The sequence below is a fragment of the Pleurotus ostreatus genome, assembly GCF_014466165.1.
Source record: "Pleurotus ostreatus strain PC9 chromosome Unknown scaffold_2, whole genome shotgun sequence".
Taxonomy (NCBI): Eukaryota; Fungi; Basidiomycota; class Agaricomycetes; order Agaricales; family Pleurotaceae; genus Pleurotus; species Pleurotus ostreatus.
The window spans coordinates 1111591-1133355 of NW_023503157.1; the positions used below are offsets into that span (position 1 = coordinate 1111591).

The 21765-nt window shown below is 50.3% G+C and overlaps 7 protein-coding genes and 1 non-coding gene across 8 annotated transcripts; 2 read left to right on the plus strand and 6 right to left on the minus strand.

Moving 5' to 3' along the window:
* Positions 1-386: 386 nt before the first annotated feature.
* PC9H_003149 lies at positions 387-481 on the minus strand. The gene has a single exon. It is a non-coding gene; the product is annotated as a tRNA-Lys (tRNA).
* A 1044-nt stretch (positions 482-1525) lies between these two features.
* Positions 1526-5040, minus strand: PC9H_003150 (uncharacterized protein; the record flags this gene model as incomplete). The annotated part of the gene is made up of 23 exons (XM_036772744.1): positions 1526-1578; positions 1631-1674; positions 1734-1763; positions 1827-1968; positions 2028-2122; positions 2187-2250; positions 2305-2391; positions 2457-2647; positions 2704-2823; positions 2881-2912; positions 2968-2990; positions 3208-3266; positions 3432-3457; positions 3513-3539; positions 3594-3640; positions 3696-3830; positions 3881-3970; positions 4021-4075; positions 4286-4447; positions 4499-4549; positions 4600-4625; positions 4824-4910; positions 4974-5040. The coding sequence occupies 23 exons, from the start codon at positions 5038-5040 to the stop codon at positions 1526-1528; spliced, it is 1713 nt and encodes a 570-aa protein (XP_036634217.1).
* A 569-nt stretch (positions 5041-5609) lies between these two features.
* Positions 5610-6969, minus strand: PC9H_003151 (uncharacterized protein; the record flags this gene model as incomplete). Its single annotated transcript, XM_036772745.1, has 3 exons — positions 5610-5752; positions 5804-6036; positions 6086-6969. The coding sequence occupies 3 exons, from the start codon at positions 6967-6969 to the stop codon at positions 5610-5612; spliced, it is 1260 nt and encodes a 419-aa protein (XP_036634218.1).
* Positions 6970-7355: 386 nt separating this feature from the next.
* On the minus strand, positions 7356-8602 carry PC9H_003152 (uncharacterized protein; the record flags this gene model as incomplete). The annotated part of the gene is made up of 4 exons (XM_036772746.1): positions 7356-8129; positions 8178-8326; positions 8374-8437; positions 8492-8602. The coding sequence occupies 4 exons, from the start codon at positions 8600-8602 to the stop codon at positions 7356-7358; spliced, it is 1098 nt and encodes a 365-aa protein (XP_036634219.1).
* Positions 8603-8794: 192 nt separating this feature from the next.
* PC9H_003153 (uncharacterized protein) lies at positions 8795-10461 on the plus strand (the record flags this gene model as incomplete). The annotated part of the gene is made up of 3 exons (XM_036772747.1): positions 8795-9128; positions 9184-9260; positions 9325-10461. The coding sequence occupies 3 exons, from the start codon at positions 8795-8797 to the stop codon at positions 10459-10461; spliced, it is 1548 nt and encodes a 515-aa protein (XP_036634220.1).
* Positions 10462-10980: 519 nt separating this feature from the next.
* PC9H_003154 (uncharacterized protein) lies at positions 10981-12069 on the minus strand (the record flags this gene model as incomplete). The annotated part of the gene is made up of 1 exon (XM_036772748.1): positions 10981-12069. The coding sequence occupies one exon, from the start codon at positions 12067-12069 to the stop codon at positions 10981-10983; it is 1089 nt and encodes a 362-aa protein (XP_036634221.1).
* A 2048-nt stretch (positions 12070-14117) lies between these two features.
* PC9H_003155 (uncharacterized protein) lies at positions 14118-14966 on the minus strand (the record flags this gene model as incomplete). Its single annotated transcript, XM_036772749.1, has 2 exons — positions 14118-14719; positions 14777-14966. The coding sequence occupies 2 exons, from the start codon at positions 14964-14966 to the stop codon at positions 14118-14120; spliced, it is 792 nt and encodes a 263-aa protein (XP_036634222.1).
* Positions 14967-16522: 1556 nt separating this feature from the next.
* On the plus strand, positions 16523-21479 carry PC9H_003156 (uncharacterized protein; the record flags this gene model as incomplete). The annotated part of the gene is made up of 6 exons (XM_036772750.1): positions 16523-16621; positions 16678-16890; positions 16947-17063; positions 17123-17441; positions 17758-19241; positions 19290-21479. The coding sequence occupies 6 exons, from the start codon at positions 16523-16525 to the stop codon at positions 21477-21479; spliced, it is 4422 nt and encodes a 1473-aa protein (XP_036634223.1).
* Between the last annotated feature and the right edge of the window lie 286 nt (positions 21480-21765).

Genomic DNA, 21765 nt, shown 5'->3' on the forward strand with positions numbered 1-21765 from the left:
TATATGCACCATCGTATATATCATTGCAAACTGTACCTGACCTTGCCCGCCTACTTACCTCCTATTATGTTTACTCCGACTTTTCTGCTGAGTCGTACGTTTATATTGTGCTCCTTTGCTGTCAATTTTGTTTTTATATTAGTATTATATGCAGTAGAGAGAATGCCCTAGTATTTCTGGTACCATTCAACCGCACATAAAATTGATTTGAGAGGCTTCTTTTCACTAGTTGTGTACCGCTCGTAGCGGACTCATCTCCAGTGTCCTAAGGGCGGTTAGCATGTGTGATACGTACGATGGCGTCGGGGACGGGAATATTTTGTAGAGCGCAGTCGTGGAACGCTGGTTTCGAGCCTACACTCGTACTGAGGATAAAAATGTATTCTAGCCCACCGCGAGGGTCGAACTCGCAGCCTTCAGATCGCCTATATGACAACACTCGCTAAGAGTCTGACGCTCTATCCGATTGAGCTAGGCGGGCACATACTCATTAAGCTCCCGTGCTGTATATAGACTAGAGAGCTTCCGGCATATGTATAAAGATAGAATATCTAGTGCTACAGCTGAGAGATATTATCCATTACGCAAAGATACAGTTAACTACTTTATCCGGCCTTAGGGTATATAACTCGCAGAACTCGAAGGGACTCCATCCATCACGTTACAGCAGCAGCCCGATACAACCACGGGGACGCACCAAGCTCACTTCCACTGTCCCGGTCCAAACGTCCTCCCAACGCCGACAGACCTTAGTGGTGTCCCCTGCGCGTCTGCAGTATGCTTATGGACGGTGTTTCCCCACCATGCTTGAACGGTATGTTTGCCTATTGTCCCGTTGGCGGGGTATTGCAGACTAAATTGCACGTCAGGAATTAGACCTAATGCGATGCGGCTACGAGGAAAGGGAGCGGACCAGAAAAATATAAATACCGTAGCAATGGCTACGCCAGAATCGAGAGCGGCCGATAGTACATCTGAAGCAACAAGGTCAGAATAACTAATCCTTTTTTTGATGAGGCAGACATACAATTATATTTGGTCCACCATGAGAAATGTCTCCGTCGAATAACATATTGAAAGATAAACCCGACGATGCTCCATGTGACATAGTTTACCGCGTTAGCTGGCGGTATCGACCCTGTTCCAGAGAAAATGACACTGTGCCTAGCGTAAGTAGAGGAAAGGCTGCGGAGAAGGATGCCTTACGGGAAGCTGCGATGGATGAGGCGAAGTGCAAAAGACCGTTACTAAAGAAACTGGGACATAGAAAGGCAGACGCACTTGAGATATCTTATCCAACTCTCTGGGAACCTTCGCGTAAGGATCCATGCGATAATAGGGCAAACAGCTCCAAGAAGGAAGAAAAATGTCAGAGCTGCCCAGATTACGGCATATTAGCACACGTCCGAAACTGCGAAATGTCGATGATCACCCACCACTGCATGGTGTGTTTAATGGTGTGTTATAACCGGCAGAAGGAGCAAGCGGTCAGCAAGAACTTAAAGGGGAGTTAACGACAAACTGACTAATATGTCTGTCCTTTGGAGAATTGACGTGCAGGTCCAATGACACCCCAGACTAGACAACATGTTCAGACAAGCCTACTACGTACAGACAAATAGCACCTTACCAATTGACGCTGTTCCAAAGACCTCGGTATTCGGACAGATAAAACTGTGGAAGGTTGACTATCAGGTACATCCACAGGCACCATTGATGAGAAGGGTACAAACTTATTTTTCTGATCGGGCGTACAAATGCCCCTTCAACACCACGGGAATTAGTACGTTTCCGTGTATCCCGATGTCATGTTCGTTGATACGCACGGAATATTTGTAAACATCCACGCTTGGACACCCAGTTGCACGGTGCCAGCAATCATAGCGCAAAGAACCTGAGCGAAGAACATCGACCGCGGAGGAATTTTCATATAGTGTCCGAGCTTAAAGTCGGATGTGAATGTTAGGGCTACATGGGCCGTGTCCATTAATTCTCGGAGGAATGAAGTAATAGAACAACGAGCTCACCCTGTGACATGGTGATGTACCCGTAGGTTTTAAACATCATCATGGCGATGGGTTTTCCCGGGAGTAGGTACCCAACGATGAGCTCTGCGATTACACTATTCGCAATATGGGTTCATGAATGAAGTTCTCAAGCATTCACATATGCATGAGGATACCTACTTCAGCCCCACTTGCTGATTCGTGATAGCTTGAATCATCCCTATGGGTATGATGTAGAAGAACGCTTGAAGGATAAATAAGCTCCATCTGAGGCGCATCCAGGACGCATCAAGCTTACCGACTGCAAGAGCGAGTACAAGTCCCCAGACAGGAAGGTCAACCTCCCAAACTTTGATGCAGATAACCCCAAAAGCAAACATGACCACTACACGGGAAGAAGATTAGGTTCGACACTCTCTGAGAAGTGCATATCGGAAGCAATGTGCGCACAAAATATAACGAGGTACCACCAATCGGGTACTTGCGCGTATCTGGACATCAACCTTGCATGGATATCGGCTTGCTCGCTCATCGACTTTCGAGCCTGTGTCCATATTTGCTTCCGATAGTAGAGAAGAGCATGCGTGAGTGTAGCGGTGATAGAAGCGAAGGATAGGCCATAGGACACGGCGAATGTCGTTCTAGATTGACGCTGATATTAGTGGAGCAAAAGGGCTGTGCGCAGAAGAGAGCTTACGACAGGAAGATAGGACTATATCGTATATACTCAGTGACATTCAACGACGCGTCTTCATTGATGATCCGAGTGACGTTGTACGTCTTGCCAGTGTTATCATATGATCCACGAGAGGATATTCTACATGCCGTTCACTTTAGGTTGCTGGGAATGCAGAGCAAATTCGGAGTAACATACGGAAGATAATGCGCTTCCCAGACATTCTTGTACTTCATGTTGACGGTGATTAAGAGACAAAGAAGCATCGGCGTACGGGACACTCACGTAGAGGACCGGCGTCAGTATCCCTGCAGCAAACATCAGTTATTGGTAGACGCAACGAGGCAAGCTTCAAGCGCACAGAAGAACACCACAAACCCAGCCGCCACGTTAGCTTCGGCCCACCCTAGTTAGATTCGATGAGATATAGAAGCGCGCAAAAGATCCAGATACCAACAAGGAGTAGCAAGCCTTTGGTCCATATATTAGCGGCGGCGTACGGTAAATCAGATCCCACTCACGGACTGCCGATGTAGGATATTTGGGCCCAATCGAAAGTTATCAAGCTATGTCTGAGCTCAGCACTCAAGGCGGAAGAATGCCGAACGATGTATACATGCCTCATCCCCTAATCTCGGGATCAGCTTCTTTAGAAGATAAGAGTTACGAGAGACCCACCATGCCATGTTGGTAGCTGTTGCACCGAGCGATTTAGTACACAGTTCCGCCGAGCTAGGAAACAGATATACACGCACCCAAATAATTGATTTACGACCTTGTCCGCGATCCATGCGTTACTCATTCAAAACAAAGGTACCAAGAGGACTTACGACATTATTTGGTGCTATCCAGCAAGCCTTTGTACATGTCAGTTTTAGCACAAAACTCATCTGGATGCCAATTAGACGTACCCATGTGAAGACACTAAGAGCTTGAAAGAGGTAGCCAGGGACGATATCTAGGGGATGAGGAGTTAGTGCTAGATTCACACTCGGCGGTGATGAAGCACTTACACCAACACGCGGATGCAATGAAACAGTAAAAGAAGAATCTCTCTCGACTCAGACCGCCGCGCGATCCCACCCCGGCATATACTTGGGAATGAAGTGTGTTGAATAAAGTACATGTGACAAGGTTGGAGGGCCAGACTACGATGAACTTCAGCAAGCATGGAAGGTTCGAGAGACAGACGACTCACTCATCGACGGTGGTTGGACGAGGAATCTTCTTCCGACACCCCCGATAGAAAAGCCGATCAATTGTGTCGACATGGTCAACATCCATTGATCTATAGGGTCTCAGTGGGTTTACCGTGCATTGCAACTATGGCGTACACACATGAGAAGTTGTATACTTGCTTATAGTATACTCTTTGTACGGCTACTATGTCGGTCTATATGGGCGTTAGGTATGATGAAGTAACACTTGTTATTCATACGTACCGCATACGCTGATGATAGTGTCGTCAGTGAGAAGGTCGAGGATGTAAAGGTCAATGCCACGAACCAGAGCTAGCACCGACACTGCCTCATATATATGTCAGCGTTTAGTGAATCAGTGAAGCGGTGCTGAAGTCGTACGAAGCCATTATTGTAATCAGGACCTGCTGCCAGTCAGTCACGATGTCTACACAGTAAACAGACATACGCACATGCTCCTTTATTGTGAAAGGTCCTGGATTTAATGACACGCCAAGGATGCGCACATTGGGCATGATCGCAGCCCATGCCCGTCCTACTGGGAACGACAGAAGTTGCGCAACAATCTTGCCGGGCCTGGGGTTAGATTCGAACAAGTGTACCACGGGGAAACTCACTCCGCCAATTGTTACTGAAGGATATCGGAAGTAGAAGAATTGATTGAGGCCCTATGACGAGGATGGGTAAGATGGTAGAAATTCTCAATAATTGAACGTACTGGGATGATTATGGCCCATACCATGCCTACGCTGAGATGTTAGTCATAGATCGTCGTTGTTTGTGTTATTCCGCTTGCCAATAAGCCATGCACGGAAAGTCGAAACGGGAATGCTTGTGTCATCTACGTTAGACACTGCTGACCGAACCTCTGGGTAAGGTGAGTCTTCCTCTGGAAATGGTTCAGATGCATAAACTTGGCTGGAACTTCAATTCTACACTCACCAAGTTCCCCTAGAAATGCACCGTCTGGGTCGATATTAGGGTCGTCAAAGTCTGGGACTTCCTGGATATTGGGAGGGGCTGGCGCCACTATTACAATGCGTGCAGTTGAGATATAAGCCTGGGAGCATGAAGAGAGAAAGATAAACGTACTGTATTCCTTGAACTGCAAGCCGTTCGACCTATGGGGCGCGCTTGAGTGAAGAGCGTCCTCAGACATTGCTGGGAGCGCGTAGAGTCAAACGGACGGCTAGAATGCACAACGTCGCGCGACAGGGACTCTAGTCTGCCCACTGGGCACTTGAACTGATATATTATAGTTGCCAGCAGATCATGCGCGGTGCCGGCGCGTCATGGGAACCACTAGCTCTGCAGCGCAGAGGGTGCAACATCATCATTGCTGTAAGTAAGGCCTACAACTTGAACGGAGAAGGTCATGTATGCCTCAAGTGTATTATCTGTAACGCAGTTATGAGATATCGGGACATGCAAGCCAACATGGACGCCGACCTTGTTCTCTAAAGCAAGACGTTAGTTCCTTGATTCGTCCGCCAGTATTGACGTGTAGATTGTTACATCAAGACACTGGCCATTTGCGCGTTTACATTCTGCTTCCGAGCCCTGAGTTGTGTTTCATGGGTGGTTACAAAGAAATAGACAGCTAGACAGGTGAAGGGTAAAAATGTTCAACAAAAATGCCCCAAGTGGTACAGAGTGAGAAGGACTTGCGCCGTTAGTACGCCGTGAGGTGGTGATCGTAAAGTATAATTACGTAACGATATACAGACATTATTTCTTTCCATCTTTACTGGCCGACGACGTCGGTGTACTATCTGGTACTGGCGCAAGGAAACGTTCAGAAGTGACCTCCCATGAGGACGGTATGAGCGCCACTGTCAGTAACCAAGTTGCGGTCAACGTAACGCCACCACCTGGGGGCATGTCAACTACGGCAGTTAATCAGCATTGACATCGATGCTAACCCTTGTCATTTGCCTTGATGGACTTCCAGCTCCAGGCTATAAACACTCCGATGTAGCCCGCAAACGGTGCCAATCGTTTAAACAGCGCTAGGGCAGGTCGAAATGTAGGAGGAACCAGCATCTGAGGAATTTTGTCAAGCATCCACTTCAAAGCAGCCGTGATCATGGCAGCGCGTTTGGTAGCTGCGATGCTCCCGCTGTCCAGCGTCCGGATAACCGGTGGAGGCAGATATCTGAAGTCCTTGTGAAAATCTACTTGCTGACATGGATTATTGCACCCACATTCGATAGCCCCACCACATAACTTGGACGGATATATCAGTCTCGGAGGGAACCCATATGTGTTTGGGCTTGACTTCTGGTTGAAACTGGCTTGGTCCAGCAGTATCGATGTTCTGAGCCTGTGGAACCTCGGACTTCTTCTCTCGCCCAAACGACCAGAAATGTAACTTGCTGCCGGGCTTGGTTCCACCCGAGGCCGATGCCGTCTCCTGCTCCTTTTTCTTCTGAGCGAGTTGTCTCTCTAACTCCTCCGGATCAATATACTCCAACTCCTCTTCCTCCTCTGCGAGTACTACATGCGATTCGTTCGTCGGCACAAGTGGTGTGTACATCATGATGCCTTCTGTCCCAAGTTGTTCAGATGGATCTTCATCCTTGCGCGAAGGTTCGCCCTTCGGTGTATCGCCCTTGCGTAAAGGGTGTTTCAAGCGATCAAGGGCACCAAACACCGAGTCCTTTCCAGTCATATATCCATTCATCACCGCTTCTGAAGATAGCCAAGCCATCAGTTTCTTATCTACACCATCTGGAACCGGGGGTCCTTTGGGATCCACCTCCGTATTGACGGGCGTATCAACTCCTCGTGACGAGAGAGAAACCGATGGAAGGGAATCGATGAGGTTACGAATTGTTTGAGCGAGGTTCGCAGACTCTGGAGGAGGTGCAGCATCGCCATCAGCTGCGGACGAAGTAGTGTTCACTTTTGTGGCGGAAGAACTCTCGTCATGAGAAGCCTCATCATCTAAACCCCATGATGGAGGAGGAAAGACAAGTGCAGGCTTCTTGGATCTACTAAATGAAGTTAGTCTCTGGAGAGTAGACATCACGGCGGGTTGAGGGGATAGCCTGGAGTTCTGCTGCGGTTCTTGATTCGGGTCAGACATGTTGGTGGAAGGCAGGAGAGGAATGACGACACAAAGAATGGTATTGACTAGTGATTATGATAAGATTGGCGCCGATGGACACATCTTATCGTGGATGGCGGAGAGAGCCGTTCAACGACTATCGTCGACGAATGGATAACACTGCGAGTAGGGTAATAGATTTGAAATGGTGGAAACACGCACGGCCTTGGAGGGAATAGAAGCCAGATGGTGTCTGAGCGTTCATCACGGGATTGGGAGAACGACTGGATACAAGGGACGAGTGAGAATACTGGTCATAAATAAATCAGAATAGGCCGTCGAGGATGGCACATATTGGCACACATGACGATAACGCTACAAAAGGGTATACCACACCGAAACGCCACGACACCACAGAAGGCTGCCTATCGGTTGAGATCGTGGGTGGGTCCGACTTGAGGTTGCCAAGAACGATCTAATAATGGAGACGGAGACGATGGCTGGTTATTCCAGAGATTAGTAGTCGAGGAGCCAGGTGGTGGAGGTCCGACTCCGAGAGACACTCCTCGTCCTCTACCAGCGCCAAATATTGCGTGTCGCCGCGCCGGCATACTCATTCGTGAACCGGGTGGCATATCCATGGCCCCATGCATGGGCGTCCTTTGCACCCCATTCATCTCCCCATTCCCACCGGTTGCCTCCCACAGAGGTCCATTGTCGGGTGGAGGCGCCGCAACACGCCGGGAATTCGAAAGAAGCGTAGAATGTCGCCTCATGTTGTCGATTTGTTCTTGGTCTACCCTCACGCCGTTCGCTGCCATGTTTTCTTCGTCTATCCCCAGCATTTTGCGCAGCTGCTCATTCTCCAGTTGCAGTCGTTCAATCTCGCATTCTCGCTCGATTGCCCAGTCTGCGCCGCCCTCTCGTTGGTCTAGGGAATCCACCAGACTCTCCAATTCTTCTATCTGGACCATATCGACATCCCCTTCATAGTCCGGGTCCTCGGCAAGTGGGTCCGAGTCCGGAGGTTCGCCAGCCATGGAACGAAGTAGGTTTCGTAAGTGATGGGACAGCCGACGAAATGACCGCGCAAGGTTAGCTGATGAAGTGAGGTCGGAGGTCATGGATTGGGTCTCGCGTGCAATTATCAGGGCTTCATAATGTCTCGTTAAGGTGAGCTCGTGCTGCTGGGCTGCAAGCTACTTTCGGGTAAGGACACGTTCCCTGAAAAGAGACGCGGTACTCACTGCGTGATTCCGGAATTTCGACATAATAATCTCCATCGTCTTTTCGTATTCTTTGAGTAGAAGGCTCAACTGTTTGTTTTCTTGCAGTAGCGTTCTGTTTTCAATTATGATCTGGGCGTTCATCCGCTCTAGCTCAGACTCAAAGACCTCTGGAGCAAATGAGCTCGTAACATTACGCTAAGAGTAATAGCCGCACCTTTAGAAATATCCGTATTGAACCTTCTCAATGTGAAACCCGACGCTGTGTCGGATGCTTGACTCTACTCTGTGTTCGTCGAAGGGTTGGATGTCGGATAAATAGTGAATATACTGACCTTCAAGTTGCCGGCCTGAGACAATAGATCGCTCGTTATCTTCTGGTTAGCCGCAAGTTGATCGCTGAGCTCGCTGATGAGCTGCCATACTCGCATGAGTTCGTTATCCATCTCGAAGGTCGAGTTTTTGTCGCTGTGTCGAAGACTGAAACTGAAGTGAGGGAACCTGATCGCGTTGCGTGGGAAGATCATGTAAGCGCAGGGTCTTCCCAGTTTGGCAGCGCGATGATCTTTGCGGACGTACGGCCACCATCTCAACTTACTTCCTCCTTCAGCGGTTCTTTTTCCCGACAGTTCCCAACGATGTACTCAGAGGATGAAAGCATGACGGCCGACGCCTTTTCTGCAGATCAGAAACGCGATCCCTTCTCCGAAATACAGCTAAGCTCCACGCGGACCCGAACCCTCAAGCGAACCCTCTCTGATGAATTTAGTCCTGGCGGCAATAGCGGGCCCATGAAAAGTAGAAGAGTCGACCCAGAACGCCTGGCATGTCGGCTAGATCCCAATCTAGTCCAAGATATGGAAGTTCTTATTGCTCAAGGCTCTCGAATGCCTCCGTTCGAGATTCGGAAAGAACTCCAAGAAAGGTATAAGGTAGACAGACGACACATCTACGACTACTTTCACAGCAGAGGTGCCCATGCCGATGACCCCATACTACTGCAGTACGCTCATTATAGTGACCATAGGTATGCGTGTCGCGAAGGAAGACAAGCATCGCAACTTGTCTCGCCGAAGGGCGATGCTAAGTAAACCCAAACCCCAGGTACATCATCATCTCAAATAACTGGTTGCTCAGCTTTAATGATGTCTAACCCATATATATGCAGCCTATATTTTATTCTTCAACCGATATTTCGTCCGAATCAACAGCCCTGGTGGAACACAGAAAGCCACCTACACATGGCGGAAAGACCTATCCGATGCAGCAGAACAAGCCTAAGAAGCGAAAGCGAAATACACCAGCCATTGTGCCAAAGCTTGAAGAGTCGCCTGAGATCCTTCCGGACCTTGCCTACCCTGATAGCCCTCCTCAGCCTGTATTCTATCGCGAACCCACGCCTGAGGTGAAGGATGCTTTCAAGTCAGAGCCGGAAGACCTCGATACGGATTTAGAACAATCTCCGATCAACCAGCTTGAAGCTGACGGAGAAGACCTCTTCGACGAGGAGAAACTCAACCATCTGGACTTTGCATACCTCGACGACGCCTCCGAATCCTCGGTTTATAACTTCGACACTCCGGTCTGTGACCCGGTCCATGCGGATATTTTCGAAAGTCCTCGCGCTGGCCGACTCGGAATCTACGACCTGATCAATGATAATATTGGTTGTGACACTAAGGCTGCCGAAAGCGTTGGGTCGTACCGGTCATTCATGGAGGACCGCGAACAGCTCTATTTCTCTCGTCTATTTGCTTCTCCTCAGAAGTCGCCAGGTGCACTTTCCATCGAATTGGGCTCAGACGCATTTATCTCTTCGACCACGGATCATGATTTCCCTTCAATGTGCTCGCTTTTTCAGGATTCCTCCTTTCAGACCTCTTCGTTATCCACGGTATCTGATGCCCCAGTGATTAATCAGGACGCCTCCACCACAGACGTCCCCAACCTTACACAACCGGTGTCAACGATGCTTCCTCAAACGGTTCAAGACCCCTCTGCGAACTCCGCAAAGACTGTTCGGCCAAGGATACCAACTGGGCAGCAAGCCCTTTCTTCTGGACCGAAAACCCCATCTTGTGAACATGCGCAACTAAATTCTGCCTCCGCAGTTTCACTTCGTGCATATATGCGGCCTCGCTCACAGTCAACCTTACGAAACGTGATTAATAAGGATGGTTCTTCCGCCGTCGAGTCATTTGTCCCTTCTATGGCCCCCTTTCTGGAGACCTCTCGTGCTTCATGGAAGCTAGCAGACATGAGGCCATCCAGGCATAGGACGGCGTCCGCCGGCGGAGGCTTATAGGCGAATCTTGTTTATCACATTCTGAATCCGCATTGGCCACCACTCTCCGCAACCTCGGTCCTACTTCGAAGCAGGTCTTCCATCAACACTCAGATTTGCCTTCGCGCTACACGTTTCTCCGGCCTGAAACCTTTATCCCGCTACTCTCAGTAATCTGAGCCTTCATTAGTCAACGAGCCATCCAACTTCTCCACATGACCAGGTTATCGCGAAATCGTCCGTCCCCGTTAGTCACCCCATTGCGTCCGCCCCTTCTGTTACTTCGCGTTACCCGTTACCGCCTGCGAGGCTTGCTTGATCCAAGATCGTAGCACCCACGACACCGGCCCAGTAAGGCTTCATTCATTCATCATCATCATTATCATCCAGAGTTGATAGCCCTTGATTCTTTTGGATACAAACATCCTCTTGTATTAGCTACTGTTCGCCTTTTGTAATTACCTCTTCTATCCAAGTTGTATAATACAAGTACAAATCAGACATCAATCGATGGTGTACGTGAGTGATATATGCTACAAACTAGTGCGTCATGTAATAGGAACCCATACAGCCACACGTACAAACTACGGCATTCTGGGCAAGTTCGTTACGATCGTAGGGGAAATTAGAACAAGAAGTCGAATCCTGGAAGGCGATATCAGGGAGACAACTGCCACTGACTCCTGCACCGGGAGGAAACATGACAGATGGAGGAGCCGGCTGACACAGAAGGGAATTCGGAGACAATGGTTGCTTCTGAACACCTTCTGGGGCCTTGCACGATTGTATTACCGGCTCCTCATCAAAGGGAATCGTCTCGGTCAGAAGACGATTGAGGAAAAGTCGTCTTGGACGGGGATGATGAAGAGTGATGGGTTCTTTGAATGCGAGGGCCGGAGGTGTCTCAGGTATAGGTTGATGCGATAGAGCGGAGCCAATAGATGAATCATAATCAAGGCGTGATGAAGATATTGTTGAATTGGCTAGTGAGTGTGAAGCGGCGCTGACATGATGATGAAGGTTGTGGGAAGGATATTGCTGTCGAGAAAATGGGTCTGACATCGGGACATCATTTGAGTCAGCCGATGATGGTGGCATGTATGTGATGAAGGTCCGGTACGTGATATCGGTGGCGGAGGAGGGCTGCTGTTCATCCTGCGCCATACATGAAAGATCACTATCACTTGATTCGGCGGGTGACACCGAGCATCTCTGCGGTAGGACGTGCGGTGAAACAGCATCGTGCATCGATGTATCCCAGTTATTGTTGTAAGGATCGCGGCTATTACATTGCCCCCCTGTTGAAGCTGCAAAACTGGCGGACGGGGACGTAAACGTCCCTGTATGTGACGTGGAGGCAGTGAAACACGGTGCGGCGTGGTACGTCGAATACATGCACGAATGGATTTGGGGGTTGGCGGATACCGCGTCATGGTAATCCTGGCAACATTGGTATTCCGAGGGATAATATTGGTATGATGAATGAGTATGCGTCTCGTAGTGGGAGGGCTTCATTGTTGAGCTCGGTGGCAGATTCGACAGGTGTTTGGGTTCTGGGTGGTTGCGCTCGACAGCAACTCGCGGCGTGGTGTTATTATACGATGTCGTGAGACTGCGATTGGAAATCATGCGGAGAATGTAAAACGAGAAATGGCCGGAGGTGTGGGCTTAGGTTGGGATATAAATGGTGATGCAGATGGTGATCAACAGTTATGGCTTGAGAACGTCATGCGATGGGTTCCAAGGGGTAACAAAGGGAGCGAGAGCCGACGGGAGAAAAGAAGTATCATGCTGGACATACGAAGGTCTTATAAATGTTCGTGCAGGGGACGACTGTGGAGTCTTTTTTACGCTGAGCATCGCCGTCGAATTCCGATTTTGAGTTTCTCGCCACTGTGGCGTCACATCTAGCCGATATTCATACACGATAAGAATGGTCAGCAGCACAATGGAGATCAGGAACGCCGCACGAATATGGGCGATGTCACTGCGGCAGCGATAACATAGGAACTACGAGCCTAAGAAGCGAGGAGTGTTAGCTTTCGGCGCCCTTACAGCATTATTGATCTAAAATCATACCAGCTGGGTCCGCCTTGGTATTCTTACCCCCGGACATTTGCCATTAGATTATACCATATCAGGAAAATCAGGAATGCATGGACCCAAGCAGTATGCCAGCATAAGTCAATCAACGGCCTCTAGCGTGAAGAAGGGACGGCCTTATTCTTGAAAGACAGTCATTCCACAGGGTGAATGATGTATGCCATATTCACACACCCGATTGTTGTAGTGCCCCCGTTTCCATCTCCATATCCCAGGCCGCATGCACGGTCATAAAGCATATGTGTCGTAAAGATGAGCCTCATAACGACCGCTTGGTTCGCCTTTGGCTTCAAGGTACCGTACCAGACGCGATCTCTCGTATGGGTGCCTCCAAGTGTGGGCACACGTGTTTCCTTGTTCGGTGAAAGGGCGTACATCAGATCAGGTTGATCAGCAACAAGCAGTATGATGATATCACCTCTCCTTTGTTCATGAAGCTCTGAGCGTCGTTGATGGAGCTGTGGATATACACACAAAGGGTTTGGTTCTGGAAGATTTCACGGCGTAAATTCAAAATCGTGTCCAATCGCAGACTCCGCTGGGGCTGGGTCTTGGTCTTGGGAACTGGGAGATCAAAATAGCAGCAAGCCGAATGCAGAAAGTTGGAGAAAGATGCTGTGTGCGGCTTGCCATCTGACGTTCGATTGCCTGACAACAGGAATAGGTCCCGGCTCCAGGTACACCATTTGCTTGTACTTCTGTTTACCCGCAGCAGTTTCTAGAGATGTCTCAAGATGTCTCAAGATACTCATGCGCCTGCCACGCATTCCTGTATTAGTCGGAAATTGAGTGAATATCGGAACATCTAGAGGTAAACTCAAGGCAATCGCCGTACTCACTGGCCGTTGCGGAGACGGTGGGACCCCACGGGCGCATTCCTTACTCCCATTGAATCGACACGAGGTTCAATTGCCAGAGAACCTTCCTGAATCCTGAGTGAAGGTGGCGGCGATGTGAGCGTGTGCGTGTGCTTTGTAACTTCCTTCTTCCTTTGGTGCTGCATTTGAGGCGTCCTCCACAGGGAGATCCGAGCATAATTAAGAACAGCCCAAATCATCGGAATCTTCCCATGCTTCGCTGATACCGCGCCGCTACATAGGTATCTTACGAAAGAAAGGTAAACAAGGAGAATCTTGTCAATCAGATTAAGTCGGGATCTGGGGAGCATGTGGAGAGGCACTCACCAGGGCCCTGGTGAAGCATATATATATGGATATCAATGCAGTACCAACTTGAGGCCAACATCAACAAGGAACGTACCCATGCACATACATCAACCCAAGGCTCTTGATGCTCGGCAAAGACTGGCTATCAGGACAGAGTTAAAGAGACGAATATTCTTAACGGCTATTTAGCTTTAGGTAAGTTACACCGAGGTGGATATGTAAAGAATGTTGTAATGGCGGTTGGTGGTGGGGAGAAGGGAAGCGGGAGAAGGAAATAAAGCCCTCCGTTACTCTGTATATTCGCGTGAAAGGGAGAAAAGGTGGTAGAACAATATGGCACAGTACAAGGAGACGACGACATCCACAAAGGAGAAAGGAAAACACTGCAGACCAGAACACACCCCAGCTTTACTCAGCAACAACCAGGCTCTCCATCGCCCTCTGAATGTGGTTCATGGCTTGGGGGCTGTCACGTCCGCCAGTGCTAAGGACACGGGGACCGAGAGCAGGGTGCCGTACGCCCAGCGCCGCACCCAACATCCTTTTTCCAGGATCACCAATCCTGGGCGCGCTTTCCGACGAATGCATGCTAGACGCGACAATCGCAGGATCACTAGGGAGAGAGTTAGACCCCAGCGTGACGCCGTCGCCTAGCGAAGAGCTGATCAATGAATTGAGGGTCGGTTGTGATGGGAGTGATGGAAGCGTCGGCGATGGTTCGCGACCATTGGCGGTACTATGTTCCGCGATGGTAACATATTGCGAAGCGTTGATGTTATGAGTCCGGACATTGTGGGGTTGGTTTAAACCACGAGCGTTCGGTAGGACGGATATAGAAGCGGCGCGCGCTGTGTGGCTGCGCGAGGGATTTGAATTATGTCCGCGCGAGTTCACCGTCTGGATAACGGTCTGCGCATCGGGTCCATCATATGGCCGGATGACTGCCGTTCCAGTGGGTGATGTAAGGGTCGAAGGAGGAAAGGCGAGCGTATGCAGATATGCCTTTTTCGCTGTAAATACAAAGCACGGTCACCTACGGGCCTTTTTGGGCGCAATTTGGAGCTCACCGACAGTAGCGTCTTGGAAGACAATGTACAGGCTCGTGTCGTCCTTCCACTTGATTTTGAAGCCGCCATTCACGCCCTCCCAGTCCGAGAATGCTGTCTGTATATCTTTTGTCTTCAGTTCCTTGGGGAAGCCGGTCAACGACAGGATGCGTGTAACGGAAGCAGAAAGCCCTGCGAGAGAAGTGGCCATTGCTCTTGCTCGATACGAAAGCGAAGGATGTGGTGGCTAAGGAACTTGATGTAAAAAGTCGCTGCGCGATAATGGAAGTGGATGCGAGACAGCAAATATGATGTTTAAAATGAGGATAAAGGTAGGGCAGCTGAATTCAAAGCAAAGAGTGCGAATTTGGTGGATACAGAGAAGGCCAGGCGAGGAGGAGGAGGTGGTTGAGAAAAGAGTTAGAACAGGGCCAATCCCTTGCTCGTATCAAACACATATGACATTTGTTCCCACGGTCAGAACCTCCCTGCGATCGTCGTCTAATTTACTTCCACTCGAGGCAGAACATGTTAAGTTTTACCTCACAAATCCACACTGCGTGCCCCGACACTGACGCTCGCTTATTGTCGCACTTTGAAGTGATACACGAGTCTCAAACAGCCCTAGTTTTACCTGAGACGAAGCCCCAAAGAAACGTCGCAGCGCGATCCAAACGTGACGATATGCAGTAAAGGTGTACGTTCATACAACGGTAGCATTACGAGGACATCGGACATGTTGATGAAATGAAGGCCCTGATACTTGGGAATCCGTAGGCGGCGAAGCTGGACTTTCGGAGTTCTCATCTGTGTCGCCGAGAGTCCAGGGCGCTGATAGGTGCAGTAACTTGCGATTGGTCAGGAACGTCGAAGGATTCTAGGAGCCGTATTGCAGTTGAGGACAACAGATGCTAGTGATCTACAAAGCCGTGTCTCGCGCGTGCTACCAGAGCGTTCTATGGAACGAATATAGATGAAACGTCCATCCACCAATACATCGTTCGAACGCCGGGCAACTTCGCTAAGTAGTGTTGGTCTAGTGAGTGTGAAACAGATCAGTCTTCGTTTTGACTGCCCGGCTGATGAGGCGCCCGAAAATATAGTTAACCAAGATCTCGTCCAAACAGGAGTGCTCGGATGATTGAATTCTGAAGTCAACTCAGAAGACCGATGGGCTATTCAGGCCGTACGCGTCGCTATCAACTCTGACAACTCATGATCAGGAATGAGATTTATGATTGCGATAAAGCTTAAGAAGCTCAAGCGCTCAACATTCTTCGGCATTTTGACACTTCCAATCCATCTGGTGCACATGGGTTCTTGATAGACTTCGTAGCAAGAATGAGTAGTAAACGAAACCAATAAGCTGGGACTCAGTATTACTGACCTCGCTGCATATCGGAAATTCGAGGCTACGCCGATCCAAACATCAAGGATTTTCGGCGGAATGGTGGAGATGCGTGCGGCCTTTGTGCATACCGGCGTAACCAAGTGCTTGTAAGTGCCCGCGCTAGATGGGGTACTAAGATGAATAGGCGAGGCAATGTTGGGAGCCCCTGAGACCCCTGACAGAAGGTATACGGCTCGGTTACCCCAATTGCCGGGAAGGAGCCCCGCCGGGCCCCGCCCCCTGCAAAGCTAATGCGTTAACCTGCAATTTCAATTTCCCCACATCTTCCCCTTTCCCCTCACCATTTTCCGACCCCCTTAGTAGCAAGATCGCTGCCGCCGCCCGCTCGCCGGTGCCACCTGCCGCGAGCTACAGACATGTTGGCGCGTCTGAAGAGTGTTGTGCTGACGCTGGACGGAACTCGGACATATGTCCCAGATGAGGAAATGAAGTCGGTGCCAGAGGACGAGGCTATGGTGTGTGCTATTGCATTTCTGGCGGTACGAGGACGTGACTCACCCATTGCACGCAGGTCGTCGATGTGCAGTATCTGCGGGGGTTGATGCCCGTCCCAGATACATCTTCGTGGTGGCGAGTTGCCGGAATGTGTGGGCAAGCAATAAGCCCGGTGTACAGAGGGATTCAAGGAATCCTGATGGAGGATATCGACCGGATTGCAGAAGTACTGTCCCAGGTTGGATATGACCGCGACGAGGAAGACAATGTGCATGACGGTCGCTGCACGGTGAGCTGTTAGTTCATTGCGACGTCGACTGCGTGTCTCATGATTTTTTTTCGCAGAAGCCTTCAATAGCTACATCACATCTCCCGGTTTCTCCATCTCATCTCAAACCGCCCGCCGAGTCAGATAAATTTCCCGAAAAACCACGACGGAAACGCAGACGTTCGTCAAACACAGTCAGTAACAGCTTGGATTTGTCATTCTAGCTATCTCATTGGATTTTTAAAAAAATCAGGATCGCTGTCTACCTCTCATCATCCCAAGCACTCATCCGAGCGCGCCCACCATTATCATAACCCCCTGCCCACCCGAACCACTGATGACTGACGGCCATGTGCCATACCAAGACCACGCTCATGGGCTGAAGTTAACCGTCCCTGCCCATCCAGCATTCAATGCAACCTTCCCACCTATGGCGCCTTCTCCCTACATGCTACCTTTGGTTAGCAAATGGAAATGGCAAGACGGCCATTGGCAAGCGCTCCTCCCGGATTTGGAGGAACAAGCAAAAAAGGGCATGTACTCTCGTGCTGTAACAGTCAAGAACAAGCCCTGTAGGCGACCGTTACGCTCGACAAACTCAAATTGACGGCGACCGTCGATGTGTACCACTACCTCGCATCATATCTCTCGCATCTAGGGCCCAGCAGTGGATTCCAGTCTTGCATATTCTTATCATATATCCGCCATTAGCATTGTATACTTCCGTAGCATAGGCCAATCTATTGCATTTGACTCTGATCTGAATCATTTTGTGGCGTCTGGGAAGAGTTATGTCAATCACGTGCCACTCTCCTCGAGACGTGTCTGAACTTGCTCCGCTTTCGCTCGCACTTGCTTTTTGGCCACTAACAGTATTTCTCGCTCCAGTCACTCTTTCACCTTCACCATTCCCAACTAGAGGCTCACTCGTGGTTGCTCGCATGTCGTTCAAGGCCTTGGTCTATGCTTATGTTCTCGGCGGGCTCACGTTTATCCCACTGGTCCTTGCTGCATTGGTGTTCTTCACCATCTATACATCGGTTCCCGTAGGGGACCCAGATCCAAGCAAGCAGGCTCGTGCGCACCTCGAACGCGATGGAAATGACACCGAGGACGCACCGACGCCCAACGACGCTGATGCTGCCCGCTCCGCAGGTCTCTCTGACGTCAACGACATCCCGCGCACGCGTAAAGGCTGGCTCACCATGCGGCGAACGTTCGAAGAATCGCCCTTCGAGGGGTCCTATGTCACCCTTGTCCGCTCGTTCCTCGATGCGAGGTCGAAGGACCCAAAACGCTCGCGGCCGAAGGATATGTGGTATGTTGTGCTGAAGGGGAAGGTGCTGTATCTCTACGAGGATGAGGCGATGACAGAGTGCGAGGTAGCGGTGGAGCTGAGTGGGTTTGAGGTGATTGTGTATCCGGAGGGACAGTTGGACGGTGAGCTCTTCGCTAAACGGAATGCAATATGTCTGCGGGCACGAGGGCCGCCAGTGGAGAAGGGCGCGTCAAATCCATCAACTCCAACCAGCGCGGAGGGCGGAAATGCTGGTGAAAATCTCGACGATTCGCGCTCGACCCTCGTTGAAGGAGATAAACCGGTGGATACGGAGAAGGAGAAGGAGAAGGAGAAGGAGAAGGACAAATCCAGTGATTCGGCTTCAGCAGTTTCGAAAGACCCATGGTTTATCTTCGTGCGCACGAACGTCGAGATGGAAGACTGGTACTTCGCCTTGATTCACGCCTCTGAACAGCCAGCGCAAGCCCCCACTCTCGCACCTCTTCAGTCTATCTTCTCTGCTGCGGATATGCAACATCTTGTTACGACGCTGGACGAACAGCCAGACGTCATTCCTATGCGTTGGCTCAACGCGCTAATAGGCCGGATATTCTTCAGTTTCTACCGCACTCACCACCTCGAGGCGTATATCATTGGTCGGCTTATGAAGAAACTATCCAAAGTCAAACGACCTGGATTCCTCACTGACGTCGTCGTCAAAGAGGTTAGCGTTGGCAATCGTCCCCCTACGCTGAGCAAGCCCATGCTCAAAGAGCTGACCAAAGAGGGCGACGCTGCGCTTGAAGTCCATCTCCAATTCAAAGGAGAGATACGGATTACTGTGGAAGCTACGGCCACCATTAATCTCGGAGCCCGCTTCAAGCCGTACAACGTCAAGCTTGTGTTGGCTGCTGTTGTGAAAGAGATGGAGGGCAATCTACTTGTCAAAGTCAAGCGACCTCCGAGTAATCGCATTTGGTACGCGTTTACACAAACGCCGCGGATGGTCATATCCGTAGAGCCTATTGTCAGCGACAGACAAATTACCTGGACGATGATTCTCAGTACTATCGAAGCGCGTCTCAAGGAAATTGTGAGTTCCACGAATAACTCTCCGCAATCTATTCTAACTCTGGGGTAGATACAAGAGTCTGTGGTTATGCCTAACATGGATGACATCGCATTCTTCGAGAGTTCACCCTATGAACACCGTGGCGGAATATGGTCCGACGCGTCACGTCATGAAGTTCCTGCGTCGCTGTTGCTGAATCGGGATCCAGCTTCTGTCGAGATGTTATCAACAGCTTCGGCACCAGCCACCACCGATCTCGATGGTTCGTTGACGAAGGACGAATCTAACCTGGCGACTCCAGTACCTCCAGAAGTGACCAGCGTCCAGTCTGTGCCTACTACCTTACCCAGTGATATGCCCGAGGACGCCATGGGCAATGGTTCTATCAATGGTCGCCGGCGAACGTGGTTCTCTGGCATACGAAATGACGACTTCAGTGCCTTGCTCCCTTCTCAGCTTCCTGACGCGGTCGATGGTGATCGTGGTCGAACTACCGATTCAGCCTCCACCAATGGCACCCGTCAAGAACGTTCGCATTCGAGGCACAGTACGCGTGCGAACACTCAGGATAGTAGCGATTTAGAGGCTCCTGCGCCTGTCCACCAGTCGGCGATTTCGCGGCCACGTTCACGCCAGTCATTCCACGAGAAGGGTTTGTCAGTGTCCTCGGATGGCTCAGGCGCGTATACAGACGGCAGTGCGTTAAGCGCGGCTTCGTCCCGAAATGCGGAAGCTTCGTCGTCGAAAATGAGCAGCAATCTCCCATCGTCGCCGGCGAGCCCAACAGGGTTTTTATCACAGCTCAAATCCCGGGCTACGGATAAACAGGCGCTGAGCAACACGGCCAAGGAGGCCATGAAAAAATGGGGTATGAATTGGGCCGGGCTAAGGAAAGACAGCTCTAAGGATAGGGAGGGGTCCAGTGGAGATACATCGGGCAACGAAGATCAGCCTGATCATGGTGTAATCGGCGCCACCAGAGCTATGTTCGATCCGAATGGATCTATGGCGCAAAGGGCTAGAGCAAGCTACGCTGAAGTACGGGCAGCCGTTGCGGAGCGAAGGGAGAAAGAGAGAAAGGAAGCAGAGGAGGAGAGGGACACTGGCGCAAGCGAACGGCGATTTTTGGGCGTATACGACAGGACCACGTCATCGAGTTCAAGTCCTATTCCTATACCGGACGGTGGAAAGACGAGAGCGAGGGTGATTAGTGCCCCCGGCTTAGGTCTACCCCAGCCCTCCTCGAAGCAGTCGTCTGCGAGCGATCAAGAAGCGATTTTGAGGGTAGGTTCTGAGGCTTCCGATAAGTCGATACCTGTTCCGTCGACCTCAGCTCCCTCTGCATCGCCCATAAATGTAGACGAAGATGAAGAGATCAAGCCCACGTCCCCGATTCACAGACAGCCACAGGCCATGTCAATGACTATTCCTGGTATTCATCCGAGTCACCGTGGGGACGTTCTGTCCATGGGATATGTTGCGTCCGAGGCTCCTCCTTCAACCCCACACACGAAAGATAAGGAGGGAGCTGGAAGCAAAATAAAACTACCGCAGAATCCGACCATTCAGAGTATGTATACGAGATTCTGGAAGTCGCCGGGAGGAACGGTAACGGGGAGTCCGTCATCGACGCCGTCCAGGCCAGGGTCTTCTGCTCATCCCATTGATCCGAATAATCCATTCGTTGACAGTGAGTCGAGTGCGCCAAGGGCAACAGGATTGAATGCTCCTGCGGCACCTCCACCCTCGATGACATCTCGAGTTCCTCCTCCGTTACCTCCTCGATCAACACCCACCGCAGTTTCTCGTGCACCTGTCGAACCTTCACAGCCTTCACCTTCAAGTACTCTCAATGTCACCGAACTACCTGGCCCTGAATCTTCAACATCTCCGGCTAAAGGGTCGGCATCTGAGGCGTTGAAGAGCATTGCGACTAAAGACGAAAATATCCGAACAAAGCGGGCATCTCAAGAGCTCAGCACAAATGCTTCGCCACAGCCCAGCCCGCCTCGGCCGGCATCTAGAAGGATTAGTACTTCGTTGGACACGAGTTCTACGGACGAAAGTTTAGACTCTGGGTTTTCGAAAGGGATTGTGGCTGACGGAAATATTGATGAGCATCACGAACGAACAAACGACTCTAATAACGACGAACAAGAGGACTCGCTACCGACTCCGACACCCCCACCGCACCAATTTCGAAATTCAAATCCTGGACCTCCATTACCTCCTCGTAAAATACCTGAGCCCATACTCTAGCATTGAGTCTATTTTGAGCATCTGCAACTTGTTTCTTGATTTGCATTTGGTTTCTTACATTTCATCAATCCCCGTTCTGTGTACTCATATATTTATTATTGCATTTGGATACAGGATCGTAGTTGGCAAATGAATCCTGTGGGTGTCGCCGCCGTAAACCCGATCAACGTAAGTGTCCTCGATGACTGATGGGCGTTCCAACGTGTATGAGAAACTTGATGATTGTGGTTTGCTCTCCGTCGTATCTGAATCTAGCGTAGCGGCTGTAAACGAAGGTGGTGCGGAT